The sequence below is a fragment of the Kogia breviceps genome, chromosome 5 (assembly GCF_026419965.1).
Source record: "Kogia breviceps isolate mKogBre1 chromosome 5, mKogBre1 haplotype 1, whole genome shotgun sequence".
Lineage (NCBI taxonomy): Eukaryota > Metazoa > Chordata > Mammalia > Artiodactyla > Physeteridae > Kogia > Kogia breviceps.
This window is the reverse complement of record NC_081314.1, coordinates 85,275,086-85,291,259: the sequence shown is the minus strand read 5'-3', so window position 1 is coordinate 85,291,259 and position 16,174 is coordinate 85,275,086. Positions and strand designations below refer to the sequence as shown.

Genomic DNA, 16,174 nt, shown 5'->3' with positions numbered 1-16,174 from the left:
CGTGAGTAAGGCTCCCCTTTGGCAGAGGTTGTGCATTAACTCCTTCGGGGCACTCGGGCTCCACTCCGTCTAGTGTGCAACAATCTTGGGAAAGAATGAATGACATTTCTAAGCCTGAAATGACATTTCCAAGTGGAAAGAAATGAATGGCATTTCTAAGCAGAAGCTATGCAGAGGGATCTTGCAACAATGGCCCCATTTCTTCTATTCACTTGGCAAACACTGATGGAGTACACCATGTGCCCAGTTCCGGGCCAGAAAACACTCATACATTTCAACTCCAGTTCCCACCACTGCCCAGGTGAACAGGTAAGGGAAAATATTTAGAGATGTTTAAGATTACTTGGAAGGTTGTGAATACTTACTTTAGAGTGTAACAATGAAGTTACAATTTAGCAAGCTCTGAGTCGAAGAGAAGGCTTCCCTCCCACGCAAAGCGGGACTTCGGCCAAACCGGCTAGTTTGTTATCTCCTGGGCTCTTTACTCTTCTAAGCCTCTACTCCCTGACCTTTCCTCTCCTTTTACCTGGAATGTCACCCCCATCTTCCTCCCCCTCCCACCCACCTCTTCTTGACCCATCAAAACCATATATACTCTGCACGCCTTACCTCTTCCCTCCTCAGAACTCCCACGATACTTAGGGTCTTATTAGACGCATTACAATGATTTGGGAACACAGCTTCGCTACTAAAGTCTGAAATTCTAGAATACAACACTCTCTCTTACATATCTTTGTATCCCTCAAAATGCAAGTTATGTCATATAACCCATTTTGACTTAGAGCCTGAGTGCATGAAGTGGATAGTTAATTTAATTAACAAAACACTGAGACATGTGGATGGCTTATCGCAAGGTAATTCAAGTGCAAAGGCCAAAATAATTCACCCAAACACTTACCCTGTATTCCTTCCAGAGAATCCTCAGGGAGGGAGAGACCCACTTTTTAAAGTGCCAGACACAGCGCTAAGCCTTGTAAATAATTTCTGGGAGCCAGCGTGGGCTGGGGAGAAGCACTTGGGCTCTGGAGTCACGCAGACCAAGGCCTCCAGCCCAGCTCTTCCACTTACCGGTTGTATGACCCCAGGGAACTTAATTTACCAATTTAAGCTTTAGTTGCTTCATCTGCAAACTGGAGCCTCCTCACCCTTTTTCTTCTTCTACCTAATTAGGTTATGAGAATGACATGTGTGTATGTAAATTACCTAGTAGAGTCACACAGAGAAGGAATTAATGTTAGCCCCTCTTTCTCTTCTCACTCCCTCCCCTTATGTGACAAGGTATTTTTAATTTGCCAACTATATTTGAAGATAACAATACATTCTGAAAATGATGGTTTTTAACCGCTGCCCAGTTCCCGTATGGGAACCAGTTGCCCACTCTGCCCATGGGTTTATCCTTTCGGGCTTCCGCTTGCCATGACCAAGGGCAGGAGGAGCCATACCAGGGACCTTCAGTGTGCTTCACCACCACCTCTGGTCTGCCCTCGGTGACTATGGGGCCTCAGTTCATCACTCAGAAGGATGCAGTCTATATGTTCCATGCCCTAAAGAACTCCTGAAAGTTGGTGATCAGACTCAGGCTGGCTTTACTTTCTTTTTCTCCTTTATAAAATTACTGTGATCACTGAACTGAATAACCAAACTTCTTCCATGGCTAAATGATCACATGACTTGGTTTGGGTGCTCTGGAACACGAGAAGGCAGTGCACAGTGGTGTAACTTAGTTCTGCTATGGAACTTGCAGCAGCAGTCTTTATCCCCTCCTCCTAAATGAGTTGTGATGTTCTCAGCTGTGTCCTCAGCTTGTGGGAAACCGCGAAGATGGCCAAAGATGACTCCACTGTTCGTTGCTTCCAGGGCCTGCTGATTCTTGGAAATGTGATTATTGGTGTAAGTAATGAGTATTTTCCAGGAAATTCTGCTCTTCCTGTAATTATGATTTTAGATCCATCGAAAGTGAGAGTTTAAAGGGAAATAATGATATAATGAGTGGTTCCCTACATCTTTTCTTCCTTTTAAGAAGTGTGTTAGTAAAACATGCTAACTCGAAGTTAACTATATAAATAATCCTATATAACTATGTAACATATCAAAAGACCATGTGGGGAAAAAAAGAGAGATTTCCCTCCCAACTTTAAAACACAAGAATCGAAAAGCAGCCATGCTAACCACAGTCAGTGTCCAAGCACTCTCAACACACACGCTTTGGTGTGTCTTTCCTATCCCTCCTTGGTTTGGTTTCCACAGCCTCCACTGTTAAGGTTGTTGGGGACAGATGTTTGCATCTTCCTGTGCCGGTCACACGGGGGGACCACTACTGGGATGTAAGAGTAACTCAGAGGCCAGGCTGCGTGGGCACAGTGTGGTGAGAGCACTTAGGAGTCAGGATCACTGGCTCTGGGCCCAGCCCTGACTATGACTCTGCGTGACTCCGGACAGGTCATTGCCTTTCAGGGCCAAGATCCCTCATCTATGAAATCCAGGGGGCAGGAAAGATAACCACCAAGGTTCCTTCCAGCTCTAACGTTCCATGGTTCTCTGGCACAGAGAACATGACCAGGACCAGTTTAAATGTTACAATCCAGGAATTTGGACAGTGAGCAGCGGTAATGGGAGTGAGAGATTATCTTCGTACAAGAAGTCATTGTTTGACTGGTTCATGCCCCAGGGGTTTTATAGATGGTCTGAAATTGTCTGGGTCTCCTCCCAAAGAGCGAGAAGACAGAGCGAAATGTGGAAGGAGGCATGAAACCAATACGCAGGATGGAAGGAGCTGTTTGATTTCCCGGCAATGAGGAGTTTAAGTCAGTTGCTTAAAGCCTATGCAGGGGACAGAGTTAGTCTCTCTTACCACCATGCCCCTACTCCTCTATCCCTTTCCCAGTACTGCTCTCATGGCCGCCAGCCTGACAGAACCCCCTCTGCCCCCAGATGTGCGGCATCGCCCTGACTGCAGAGTGCATCTTCTTTGTATCCGACCAACACAGCCTCTACCCGCTGCTTGAAGCCACTGACAATGATGACATCTATGGGGCAGCCTGGATTGGCATGTTTGTTGGCATCTGCCTCTTCTGCCTGTCTGTCCTGGGCATTGCAGGCATCATGAAGTCCAACAGGAAACTTCTTCTGGTGGTAAGACCTTAAAACTCTCTACATTTCTCTCCTGGACCAATTCTGATGGGTTGTTTCTTCTTCCCTGAGCACAGTGCTTTGTTTTCAGTGGGGCAGGTGGGAGGTAGTAGAGTGCCGGGTGAGGAGGGAGTAGAGGGGAAGACCCTCCCTGCAGTGAAGATTATCCAAGTGGGGTCAAACATGCTCTCCTCTATTGGAAGTCCAGAAGAGTCCAGCACAGAGAAGCTGAAGGGGAGACACCTGGGGGTCACCTGTTGAGTATTTTCCAGATCTTTGCTTCTCTGACTGGTGTCTGCATGGGCCCAACAGATACAGCCAGGAGCTACACAGGCCAAAGGAGAGACAGTGAGAACTCGATAATTAGACTTTTTCTCTTGAGAGTAAGTAGTTTAAAATATTGTTTTAATAGTAATCAAGTGTTGATATATTAGGATATAAATCACAAAATATGCAAGAATCTTTCAGAGAAAGCTTGAGCTTTTGTAGACATTTGGGGGCCTCTCACCGCTGTGGCCTCTCCCGTTCCGGAGCACAGGCTCTGGACGCGCAGGCTCAGTGGCCATGGCTCACGGGCCCAGCCGCTCCGCGGCATGTGGGATCTTCCTGGACCGGGGCACGAACCCGTGTCCCCTGCATCGGCAGGCGGACTCTCAACCACTGCGCCACCAGGGAAGCCCAACACTTTTGAGCTCAAGGCTGTTGATGTTGTGGGATGGCCTACACTTCCCATTTCATGCATTCACTCTGCTTTTTAGGGACCCTAGAAACCCTTGATGGGCAACATGTAGAGAACAGCTGCAGCCTGCCTGTGGAGGCTCTAACTCTGTGCACCTATAGGGAGGCTTCTGCCCCAAACCTCAGACAGCAGGCTGTGCCCTGCCTTTGCAGATGGGGGCACATTTGCAGCCAGCCGGGATAAGAACCCTTGGTGTTGGGTCTAAATTTCTACTCCCTTCCCCCATGCTCAGGACAGCAGTTTCTCGCCCTGTGAGGGGGCCCCATCCCCACTCCCTACCTGAAATAACTCTCCTAGCCAAAGGCTGCAGGACCTGAGTTCCACCTTCATGGAACGAGTCCAGCAAGCTAAGGTGCTTGTTGGTCGGCTTTTCCTGTGAACTAACATCATCCTGGTACCTAGGGAATGTAGAATGTTTACATTCTCTGGGTCTTTAGTGTGAGTTAGTTCCAGGGCAAAAGAACCCACTTTTTCAGGGTGGGGTTAAGGAATGCAGGGAAAGGTAAAGAAGGGGCAGGTGTCCTTAGAGACGAGCTTCAGCTGTATTCCAGCCTCACTCTGGGCCAGTCATGTGTGTCTCGCACGTCCGGGAACATCCTTCACCATGCCTGGCAAAGAGATGGAGCAACGCGCCCTCCACGCGGCTGGAGGACAGAACACCTACACCCTGTGCCTCCTTTCTGGAGCATCTCTAAGGGGCTTCTGAGCCTCTTCAAAGGGAGCCAGCAAAGCTCTCGACAAAGAGCAAGGCAGCCGCTCATACAGATGGGGGCAATGTGATGAGGCCTCTGAAGGGGCTCCTGCTGTTAACTGAGAGTTAACAGTAGCCAAAGCCTTTTTTCTGGGCGGAATGGTTAGGACAGCAGAGGGTGCCGCTCTGAGAACTGCCCCTGCCCAGGGAGAGAGAACGGTTTGCCCTACGCTCCTCTGCTAACACCGCCCCGCAGCGCCCCTTCCGCAGAAGAACCCAAGCACCATAAGCGTATGTGCAAGGCTGAGGACAGCCAAGACAGGACTCTTGCAAATAGTCCCCGTCCCAGCTTCTGAGAACATTTGTCCTTCAGATATTTGCCAGCCATAAACAGGGGCAGTGTGTTGTGGAGCCATCACGTGTGCACGCACACCCTACCACACACACACGCGCACGCACACACACAGCAACAAAACACATGACGCGCTGTTTCACTCAACGGACCTGATGCAACTGCAGTGGGAGTGAGAGAAGATGCCGGTGACGAGCTGTGTACCTGGAGGCTGCCTGCTCCTCTCTGATAAGACTGGACGTTGCCAAGAGGGAAGATGGATATTAAACGCAGCCCTATTCATCTTTGACCTCGGTAATCCTCAATTCTCAGTAAACCAGAAAGAAAATGTCTCCCAATGAGAGGGGAGTTATGAGGCCCTATACACTGATTCTCTTGCCAGCCATTGGACGAACACACACACACACACACACACACACACACACACACACACACACACACATATACACACACACACACACACACACACCAGTTCATTCTCTTGTATGTTTTTTCCAGTTAAAATGGAAATGCAGGATACTGAACTGAGAAAGCTTTGTATTCAATAGTCGTTTGTTCTCTGGGGGGAGAAGAGTTGATCTGATTAGCACCTAGCACCAAGTCTGGCTCTAAGCAGCCGATCAACGAGAGTTTGTTGAATAATTATGTAAATGATCAGATATTTATATTTAGGTGAATGTGCTGCAGAAAACATAACAGTTATTTGTAAAAACAAAACAAAACAAAAATCTCTCTTTGGAGGTAGATGTAATTCTTGTATTACATTTGTTTCCCTTCCAGTATTTCATTCTGATGTTCATTGTATATGGCTTTGAAGTGGCATCTTGTATCACAGCAGCAACACAACGAGACTTTGTGAGTACAACCTCAAAAGACAGAGCAGAAATAACCGTATGAATCATCATTACCATCATAACACTATAATAACTGACACATATTAAGCCCTTACCCTATACCAAGCATTGTAATATGCACATTAATAATAAATATATAATTTTTCTCCTCATAGTCACCCTATGAAATAGGTATTCATTTTATATAAAAATAAAATGAGACTTAAAAAATAAAGTAACTTGTCCAAGGTTACGCAGCTGGTAAGTGAAAGTGGAATCCTGAATCCAGGCCATCTGATTCCCAGGGCCCAAGCTTGCACCGTCATGTCCTTTACTACTCTGCCACAGCCACTGGCCTTCCACTAGGATGAGCAGTAATCCACCACATCTGAGACATCTTCCCATTCAGCATCCTACTTTCTCTCCTTTTTTCCATTCCCTGGCCTAGGCCACCCCACAATACCTGTCTACCCTTATCTCACTGGAATTTCTTTGGAGACGGGGGGGTCTTCTCCCTACAAGGGGGACTTCGGCCACCCAGAGCAGCCTTACTCCCACCCCCAGCCCTACTCAGTGACTCTGAGCTCAGTTTTACTCCAGGAGACAATGTTCAGGGCCCCCAGCAACACTTCGCCCCCTTGAGGATTACTGTGCTAACTCTTCCTCTTGTGTTGCCTCCTCCCATAATAGTTCACACCCAACCTCTTCCTGAAGCAGATGCTGGAGAGGTACCAAAACAACAGTCCTCCAAACAATGATGACCAGTGGAAAAACAGTGGAGTCACCAAGACCTGGGACAGGCTCATGCTCCAGGTAATGCCTGCAGTCCTGGGGAGACGCCATTTGGTACCTAAACCAGTATCCAAGGGCATATGGATGGTTAGGAATGAAGTTAAAGTGTGGGGACCCCTGCCTCCAAGGGGGCTTCCTTCACAAAGAGACTTGACATAGGCAAGTTCCTCTATTCCTCTCTCTTACTGGCAGGGACGATGGGGTGTACACATGACTCAGTGGGACCCTTAGGTCTATATTTTATTTTAAGCCATGATGTTGATTAGCTTCCATTTATAGGAGTAATGACATTGGTAAGAAATTTAGATTAATCACACACTCTGCCTCTTAGAACTCAAGCATACTTACATTTAAAAAAATGTTGCCTCCACCCCACAATGAACTCAAGTGGCAATTATTGTCTGTTCTGCTTGTTTAGTACCTTTTTACACCTGTGGGCTAGTCCTGTTAGGGACCAGAGGCTATGACTTGATTTGATCACCTGTTTTTCTCTAACTAGCAATCATAACCTTATATCCACATTTACCTCAAATACCATCAAAAGTACAAGTCTTTCAGAATACCCACTCTCACCCCTACACTGCCGTAAGTATGTGAATTCTTATCCCTGCATAAGCCCTCGTGTGACCCAACTCTCCCAGGGCCCCCCCCGACCCCCTCCCCACCCAACCACCTATGTTTCCCAGTCCATCATCAGCAAACCCCCTTATAGCCTCCACCCCTTCTTTCAACTCTCTTTACCCTCTATCTTCTAAAATTTCCTTCATTTAGTCTAACATTCCTGTTCTATAGTTTTTTAGCCCATTAGGACCTCCAATCTATTGGCCACTTTTTCACTTCCTATCACTCTTCTAAGTCAAGTATCTTTTTTCCCACTATGTTAGCAAAGAACTAAGCTTTTCAAATGAAAATGTGAATGCTCACACATTTGAAAATCCACTTACCAACTTTTTAAAGCCCAGTCTGAAATAAGTCTGGTTCAAACTTAACCATTTCCCCCCAAAATGCTCAGGTCAAATTACAAAATGATTATTTTCTTTGGTGAGATATTTTCCATAATCCAGTGGCAAAACAGGACATGCTTTTAAGATAGTCGCTTTATCACCAAGTTTGCTGAATATATTTATCTTAAAAGTTGAGAGATGCCGTAGTTTTTATTTCTTCCCTTGAAACATTTTAGCAGAATTTATAAAATGGAAGGAAAGTGATGTGAATTGTGTTTTAGCCTCTATCCTCAATTCTATCCAGAATAATATGAGCTATGTGTTAAGTGATCTTCCTTTCCTACGTAGAGGCATAACCATGAGCCACTGGGTTTTGGTTATTTTTTCCAGTTTATTTTCCCCCATTATAAAAATAATACATAATTGCTCCAGAAAATATTAAAAATACAGAAAAGTAAAACAAGAAGAATTACGCATAATTTCTTCACCACAAAAATTTTAATTTTCTGATTCTCAATTTGCTCATATGTAACATGAGAATAGTTATAACTCTCACATTATTGTATCAAGATATTAGTACTAATAATGATTAACATTTTTTAAGGGTTTACTATGGGCCAGGCATTGTGCTAAACATGTTAAATGTATTGACTAATTTATTCCTCACACAGCTCCGTCAGGTAGGTACTGTATTTGTCCCAATTCAGTTAAGGAAAATGAGGCTTAGAAAGTTTAACTCGTCAAAGGCTACAGAGCTCATTAATGGCTAGTAAGGTGATAAATGTAAAAGTATTTTGCAAACTCTACAATGTAATACCTTAAAAACACCTTCAGCTCTCATTAGAGGATTTTTAGTAAACGTAAGATACGGTATAATTTCCATATCTTCTTTCCCCATAAAGTCTCAGTTGCCACCTTGGTGGCTCTAGCAAGGATTATGGAAGAGAATTTCGTTTCTCTCATGTGCTGACAGGACAATTGCTGTGGTGTAAATGGACCATCAGACTGGCAGAAATTCACCTCTGCCTTCCGGACTGAGAATAACGATGCCGACTACCCCTGGCCTCGTCAGTGCTGTGTTATGAACAACCTTAAAGAACCTCTCAACCTGGAGGCCTGCAAACTAGGGGTACCTGGATACTATCACAATCAGGTGAGTCCTTGCTTCTCCCAAGACCTGCCAGGAGGTTTTTCTGCTCTTTATGAAGAAAATACTGGTTAACTGTAGGTAATAGTCTCTCACTAAGGAATTCTGCATCCTTTTTCCTAAACCTCATGTTAACTATTTCCTTCTCTGTTAGTAAAATGTAAGTGCTAATCTAGGGCTGATCTGGGAAAATTTGCATTTTAATAAATGAACAGAACGCGAGAATTACAATAGCAGAATCCAATTTTGTTTAAATGAACACTATTTGTATAATGTATAGAATTAGTATTTTGAAAAATATTTATATCAAAGATTTGCTCTATTTTGGCAAAATGTAAATTGAAAGGGGTGATATATAAAAGGAATGTTTTGCCAGTTCCAAAGCAATGGCAATTGCTGAGGGTAGATGCAGTAATGGTACACCCACCTGCCTCATTCAGTGCTAATGTAGGATAGTCTGAATAAAATGTTAGATTGGTGATTTCGGTAGAAGCTAATTCACATACAAGTGGTTTTTGAAAATGTGTTTCCAGCCTGATGAGAATGATATGATGATCATGAAAACAAACATCAACTGAGTACTTATCAAATGCCAGACGCTGCTCCAAGTACCATACAGATATTAATTCATTTAAGGCTCAGTGGGTAGTGCCACTTTGATCCTTATTTTACAGAAGAGAACTGAGATACAGAGATGCTAATAATTGCCTTGCCCAGGGTCATGCAGCTGGTAAGTGGAAGAGTCAGGATTCAAACGCTAGCAGCCTGGCTCCAGAGCCCAGACTCTAAGCCAAGAAGGAACTTGGTAATAATCCCAAAAAGCCCTGAAGAGAATCCTCATACACTTGAAGTCAGCCTCTGAAATGCTTACACTGCTGTGCATTACCACTTTGAGGAAAGCTAGTTGTGTGCCAGTACATTAAATAATTGAGAAATGCCAGACTCTTTGGTCTTGCAGGAAATAATACAAAATGCATTTTCAGAATGAACGACATGGCACTGCTGGTCGCCTGGACTAGGATTGGTTGCATTAATCCGGAAAAGGACATGGGAGTGATATAGATTATTTTGCAGAGTTGTTCAGAGCAACCCTCATTTAGCCTTTTAGCAACATTGTTTTGGTATCATTTTAATTAGTTATATTCAGACTGCTAAAAAAATTAAATTTATTGCCTATAATCACAATATACAATATAATGATCACTCTGAGGAATAATAAACTGCTTTTAACATTTCAACCTTGGAACTAGTCCACGCAGACGTATCTTGATTGGATTGTAATTCCATACAAACTGTATCATATCTTTGAAAGAGACCGAAAAGGGTATTTGCCATCAGATGATTGGTTTATTTCACAGCCACACTGTTTTCCCTCACACATAGAACATTCTAGTAATGAGGGACATTTCTGTCACACCCTCCCTAACAGTCCTTGGCCTCACCACCTCCTCTACCCACTAGCTATACCACAACTACAAAGTCATGTCACTGAGCAGTACTCCCACACTAAATTCCTGCATCTTGAAATTCCTCTCTGTCCCTGTCTCCCTGTGCTCCTACTTTCTCAATCTCACTCATAATCTCTTATCTACTCATCCTTCCTGCTTCTCCCTACCCTGGTCTCCCAGATTCCCACACGCCACCACTCTCTCTGAGTTACAGGTCCTGCTAATTCTCCTATAACAATCCTTTTCCACAAAGCAAAGTATTCCACCCCAGTACCTCATATACTTTACTTCTATTATGGCAGTTGATACCTTGAAATATAATTATTTGTTTGCAAGCCTATTTTTTCTATGAGTCTCCTTGAGGACCATGCATCCTTCAATTCTGTATCTTCAGTACTTAGCATAATTCCTGGCACAAAGCAGGCATCAATAAATGTTTGGTGGGTGGGCAAATGAAGAGGTGAATGTCTCCTTTTCACATCCACATTGTAGCTTTGCGAGATCCGCAATCCACAAAGAAAGGCTAACAAAATTAGGGAAGTGTAGTAATAATAGAAACCCACCGAATCTCACATAGCATGTCAGATGCAAATATATATGTTCTTACATCATGGTTCATCTGCCCCCAAAATGCTGTGTGCAAATTCTGATCACTACACCTCAAGAGCATTATGATGGAACTAAGGAAGATCAAGGTAAGCACCACTACAATGAGAAAAAAGCTTCATGAAAGGCACTAAATGAGAAGAGGTGAAAAACTGGGGCTTTTGTCTGTGAGCTTCATGAGGGCAACACCCATTTCTGCCTTGTCACAGCTGAATGCCCAGCCCAGTGCCTGGCACCTGGCATAAGTGGGTTTTTATACATATTATTGGACAAATGACCACTTCCCAGGATTGTCAGGGAGATCAAATGAGTAATGGATAGAGGAGTGTTTGTGAACCATCAAGTGTGTCACAAATAATATTGTAATTATTACTTCTTATCACATTCCATTCATCCTAATCGGGTGCCTGCTTTGTGCCAGGCACTTGTTCTAAGTTCTAGAGATTCAACAATGAACAAGATAAAATCCCTGCCCTTGTAGAGCTTACACTATAGTATGGGAGACAGACCACAAACAAGTTACCAAACCAATACACAATAAATTCCAGGTAGTGATAAGTGCCACGAGCAGAAATCAAGCAGGATATAGAAAATGATGGGGGGGGAAAGGTATGTTTCTCTATGGTTGTCAGGAAAGGCTTTATTAAGATGATATTTGCACAGAGTTCTGAATTAAGTGAGGAAAGGAGACCCTCACTTAAAAAGATTGAAGAAGAGAGTTCTGAAAAAAAGAAGCAGCAAGTGCAAAGGCCCTGAGGTGGAGGCCCTTAGCTTTTTGGAGGAACATCCAGGCAATCCGTATGGCAAGGCTGGAACAAGTGAAGGAAGAGTAGGAGGTAAGCATGAATCTAGATTTTGTAGGGCCTGAAGCTTATCAGATTTGTGGGGAGGGGTTCTCCTCAGGAAAAACAGTTTAAACTACACATGCAAAACTAGGTACAGGACTTTGAAATGGTCTTACGAGGAAGCAGCCCTGAGCCCAAGCTCATTAGCTTTGCAGTGAAACAACCTCCTCTGGTGGTGGCTGGGGTCACAGAGAGAGGCAGGGCCATATCATACAACACCTCGTAGCCATTGTGAAGACTGAGAATTTCATATTAAGGGTGGTGGGAAACTTTCAGAGGGTTTTGAGCAGGAAGGTGAAGTGATCTGACATGTTTTACAAGGATCCCTCTGGCACTGTACGAAGACTAGTAGGGCACTGTGGGTGGACTCGGGCCTCAGGAAACCAGCCAGGAGGCGATTGTAGGAAGCCTCAAGTGAAGCCGTGGTGGACCAAGACGGTAGCAGGAAGTAACAAGTGTTTGGATTTGAGATATATTTTAAACCCAAAAGCGTTTGCTTAAGAGAAAAACAGTTAAGGATAATTCCAAGATTTTCCATTTGAGCATCTAGGTGAGTGGGGGAGTCAGGTAGATGGAGAGGTGTAAATGGGGGAGGTATATAGCAAAGGCAGGACATGCAAGTGGATGAACCAGGGACTGGGGCAGGGTTAGAAAGGATAGAACTTCAAGTGGCTACCTGCGGACCCTGGGCAGGGCCTAAACTTCAAGGTCAGCCTTTCTAAGACATTTCTCTCTGGATCTCAGTGTTCATAAAACCAGCCTGGTCATGGCATCTCCTAGGCATTCCTGTGATTCCAAGGGCTTTAGTGGAGGTCGCTCAGATGGCAGGTCTAGCCCTATACGTGTGTATCACTCCAGTACTTTGCATAGAGACTAGAACAGAATGTGCTACATATAAAACTTACCAGACTATGGCATGCATGAATGAATGACTCGATGAATAAAGAATGATTCACTCTCTCGCAGGCACCCCGTGGCTCTTCTAGAATCCTATAAAGATATGTTGAAATGTGATGTCAAATGAGAATTTAGAAAGCATGGTATAGGAGTTCCTTTAATGATTAAAAAATAAAGCATCTAATTTTCACTAACTGAAAGCACTTTTATTGAAAAAGAAATCAAAAAGTGACCCTGCCCTCAAACAAATCACCAATAAAATCTTTGGGGAGAGGAAAAAAACTCGAATTTTATTAAGAATACTTTACATTGCCACATATTCAATATGAGAAAAATGTTATGCTAAAATAGCAGCCCCTCGGTTAGATTGAATGAAAAAAACACAAATAAATATGATATAGAATAGCTCTTCATCAGAATTATTCCTATTTCTTCAGTACAGCACAGTTAATACCTAGTTGTCCACAGGAATGTAGAAATAGCCTGGTTATGTTAAACTGGATTTTGGGGTGGCATTGATTCAAATCAGCTTCCCACCCATCTCTTACATCTTTTCTCTGGTCCCTTTCATGTGGATATGGAATCGCCCACTCCTCCAGGGCTGCTATGAACTGATCTCTGGACCAATGAACCGACACGCCTGGGGGGTGGCGTGGTTTGGATTTGCCATCCTCTGTTGGACTGTGAGTATTTCCCATCAAATGTTTCATTGCTGGGAGGATAGTGATAAGGAGAGACCTTGAGATTGCCCCTGGTTAACCCAAGCACACTAGACTGACTAGAAACAAAAGCTCAGACCTGAAGGCTAGTCAGGAAGCTGCTGGCACCAGGGCAAGGACAGCGGATTCCCTCGGGAGGTAGGGCGTGAACTCCCCCTACTAACCAGATCCTTGTCTAGGATGCTCTTGTGTGCTCCTCCATCTCTCCAGATCTCATAAATTCATTTCAAGTAGATATCAAACACTGTCATCTCTCTAGATGCCTCCTCTAACCTGCCTCCCTCCTTCCAAAGAGCTGCCTTCACCAGTCTCACCTTGTCCTTCTGACCACTTTATGTGATGCACATGCAGCAAGAGGGTAGAATGGTAGGTCTCAGCCCTGAATGCACATTTTTTTTTAAATTTTGATAAAGGAAATTTATTTAAATCAGGTACATATAGGAAGCATTAGAAGAAGTCTACCAGAAAGGTATTTATACACAAATATATGTATACCACATTTCATCCATCTTAAGACACATTTTTCTTCCTGAATGCACATTTAAACCTCATGGGGTAGCTTGGGGGACAAAAGCATATCTGAAGCCCAACCTCTGAGATTCAGATTTCAGTTGATCTAGGTGCAGGACCCAGGTCTTCTTTTTTTTTTTTTTTTTTTTTTTTTTAATTTTCCAGATGATTCTAACTTGTTGTCAGGAAGCAGTCCCAAACTTTTAGTTTCAGAACTCTTTTACACTCTCTCAAATATTACTGAGGACTCCCAAAAGCTTTTGTCTATGGAGGGCTGTATCTATTGATATTTACCATGTTGGAAACTAACACAGAATTTTAAAAAATACGTGTTAATTCATATAAAATAACAATAACAAACTAATTACGTTACTATGGGAAAAAAGTGACTATTTTCCCAAACAAAAAGGTATGAGAAAAGTGGCAGGGTTTTTTGTGTGTTTCTTTTTTTTTTACATTTTTGAAAATCTCTTCAATGTCTGGCTTTAATAGAAGACAGCTGGCTTCTCATATTTCATCTCCATATAATCTGTTATAATATGTTGCTTAGGTTGAAGGATTTGAAAGAAATCCATCCTACACACTGATGTGTAGTTGAAAAAACAGAAGTGTTTTGGTAGGCTTATCTAAAAATAATTGTGAATATTCTCCTTTGGTACCACACAAAACTTGCTAAGTAGTAGTTTCTTAAAGGTTAGTTGCAATATGAAATCTGAAACTTCATCAAAGAACTTTTAGGACTCTGTTACATTGAAATACATTACATTGGTTTGTCTTGCAGTTTGCATAAATTTTTTACCCATTCGTGATTCTAGAACATCATGCATTGGTCATTTGAGAAAATATTGGTTCACTGTGTGACAGGATGGACTCAGAGTCACCTCTGCCCCTGTGATGATGCTTAAGGCAAGATCATTCTTAAAAATCCAGTGTCACCTAAGCCTGAACGAACCTCATATCATTTTTCCGCAAGTACCAGACGTTTCTAAAACAATTCCTTATTTATTTTTCTTTTCCTTTGTATTCTAGTTTTGGGTTCTCCTGGGTACCATGTTCTACTGGAGCAGAATTGAATATTAAGAATAAGTGTAACCACCGTACCACTCCCCACAGTGACTCTGGATTTGGTGCTGGAACTCCTATATTCCACCTCTGTGCTCCCCGGGAAATTATGCATTCTTCCTCAAATTGCCAAGTCAGTTGGTGTGGAGTTTCTTTAGGCTCTTTAGGTTCTCAGACTCCTGAAATTCTCACCGCTAGTGATTTCACCCTGATCTAGGATTCTGCAACACTGTTATAGACCGTAGGAAAGGGAGAATTTAGGATAGTAGATAATAACTATTCCCATCTCTGTTTATTTTTAATTTGGGGGCACAAAGACATTCACAGGAGCCTGTCTTATCACAGCAAGCCAAGTCTGTATTTGGACAGCAAATCTGCCTGTATTTCTCTCTGCTTTCTAAAAGAAACCTTCAAAGACTTTCATTCATCTCAGTATTGTCCAGGTGAGAGAACTGAGGAAAAGATTGCTGAAATATATCTTTTGCCTTTATTCTATGGTGGCTCCCATCTACAGAGACTCAAGTGATTCTCTTAATGCCACCTTGGCATCCTTTTATTCTCCTGGACAATGCCCCATCTTGAGCTAACAATGGTTGAAGTTTCCTCTCAGACATTGCAGAGTGATAGGTGTTAGTAACCTCAATTCTGCTAATTAAAAGTATGTGGACTCTGGGGGACAAAGGAGGGACCTGTTACATATTTACCAATCTCATCCCATCCGAAAGCCCCTTTCAAATAAGGGAGAAGCAAGCCCACTGTTAGACAGGTGATTTATGGTGATTTTTTTTTACTGTCAAAATATTTCTCTTCTGATCTATGTTTCCTTTTGCAATCCTGAAAGAAGTTCTTATAACATTTGTCTAGTCTTATAAATAAAGAGGGATTTTAAATATGTTCACTTTCTTTTCTTTTTACCAGTGTCATAATTGGTCATACATGAGTCTAGCAAAATGGGTGTTCCAACAGAGGAGCTTAGTAGGCTCACGGGAATTAAAATTTAGGAGATGGAAAATGCTGTCTGGTGTGGCTTCCCTCTGGGTACCGGTAACCCTGCTGTACAGCTGAATGACTGGAACTTCCAAGTTTACTTTTTGCACCTGCTGCCCTTTGCCCAGAAGTGGGGATGCAGTTGGCATCTCTGACTCCAACTGTTCAACTGTGTCCCCTAGGAAGGAAATGTACCTGTCCCTTCAGGGTCCCACTCGCAGCTGACTCAGTCACATGGAGTAGCCCACTCCCAGGCCTCCACCCAGGTTCCTGTGCCTCAGTCTGAGCCCCGGGGCAGGGAGGGACAAGGACGGGGGAGGGCGCTTTAGCCTGCACCTGGGCGGTAAAGCTGGGGGCAGCAGCCGGATCCCTGATTCCCAGGACAGGGAGCCAAAGGCTCCTGCTCTGACACACGACCAGCTTGCCCCTCCCCTGCCTCGCTTGCCTCTCCAGGACAGGGCTTGGGGTGTCAA

General features: G+C 43.6%; 2 protein-coding genes across 2 annotated transcripts in view; one reads left to right on the top strand and one right to left on the bottom strand.

Annotated features, from left to right (window-relative positions):
• The first annotated feature begins 1,796 nt into the window (after positions 1-1,796).
• Positions 1,797-15,611, top strand: UPK1B (uroplakin 1B). The gene is made up of 7 exons (XM_059064766.2): positions 1,797-1,890; positions 2,932-3,132; positions 5,692-5,766; positions 6,435-6,557; positions 8,454-8,633; positions 13,023-13,106; positions 14,682-15,611. Exons 1-7 carry the CDS (start codon positions 1,822-1,824, stop codon positions 14,730-14,732), a joined length of 783 nt encoding a protein of 260 aa, XP_058920749.1. The 5' UTR covers positions 1,797-1,821; the 3' UTR covers positions 14,733-15,611.
• The window catches only part of B4GALT4 (beta-1,4-galactosyltransferase 4), a 40,190-nt gene continuing 36,497 nt past the window's right edge, over positions 12,482-16,174 (bottom strand). Inside the window, exon 8 of the mRNA XM_067034551.1 lies at positions 12,482-12,516. The gene's annotated coding sequence lies outside the window, so the exon portion shown is untranslated. The remainder of the gene's footprint in view (positions 12,517-16,174) is intronic.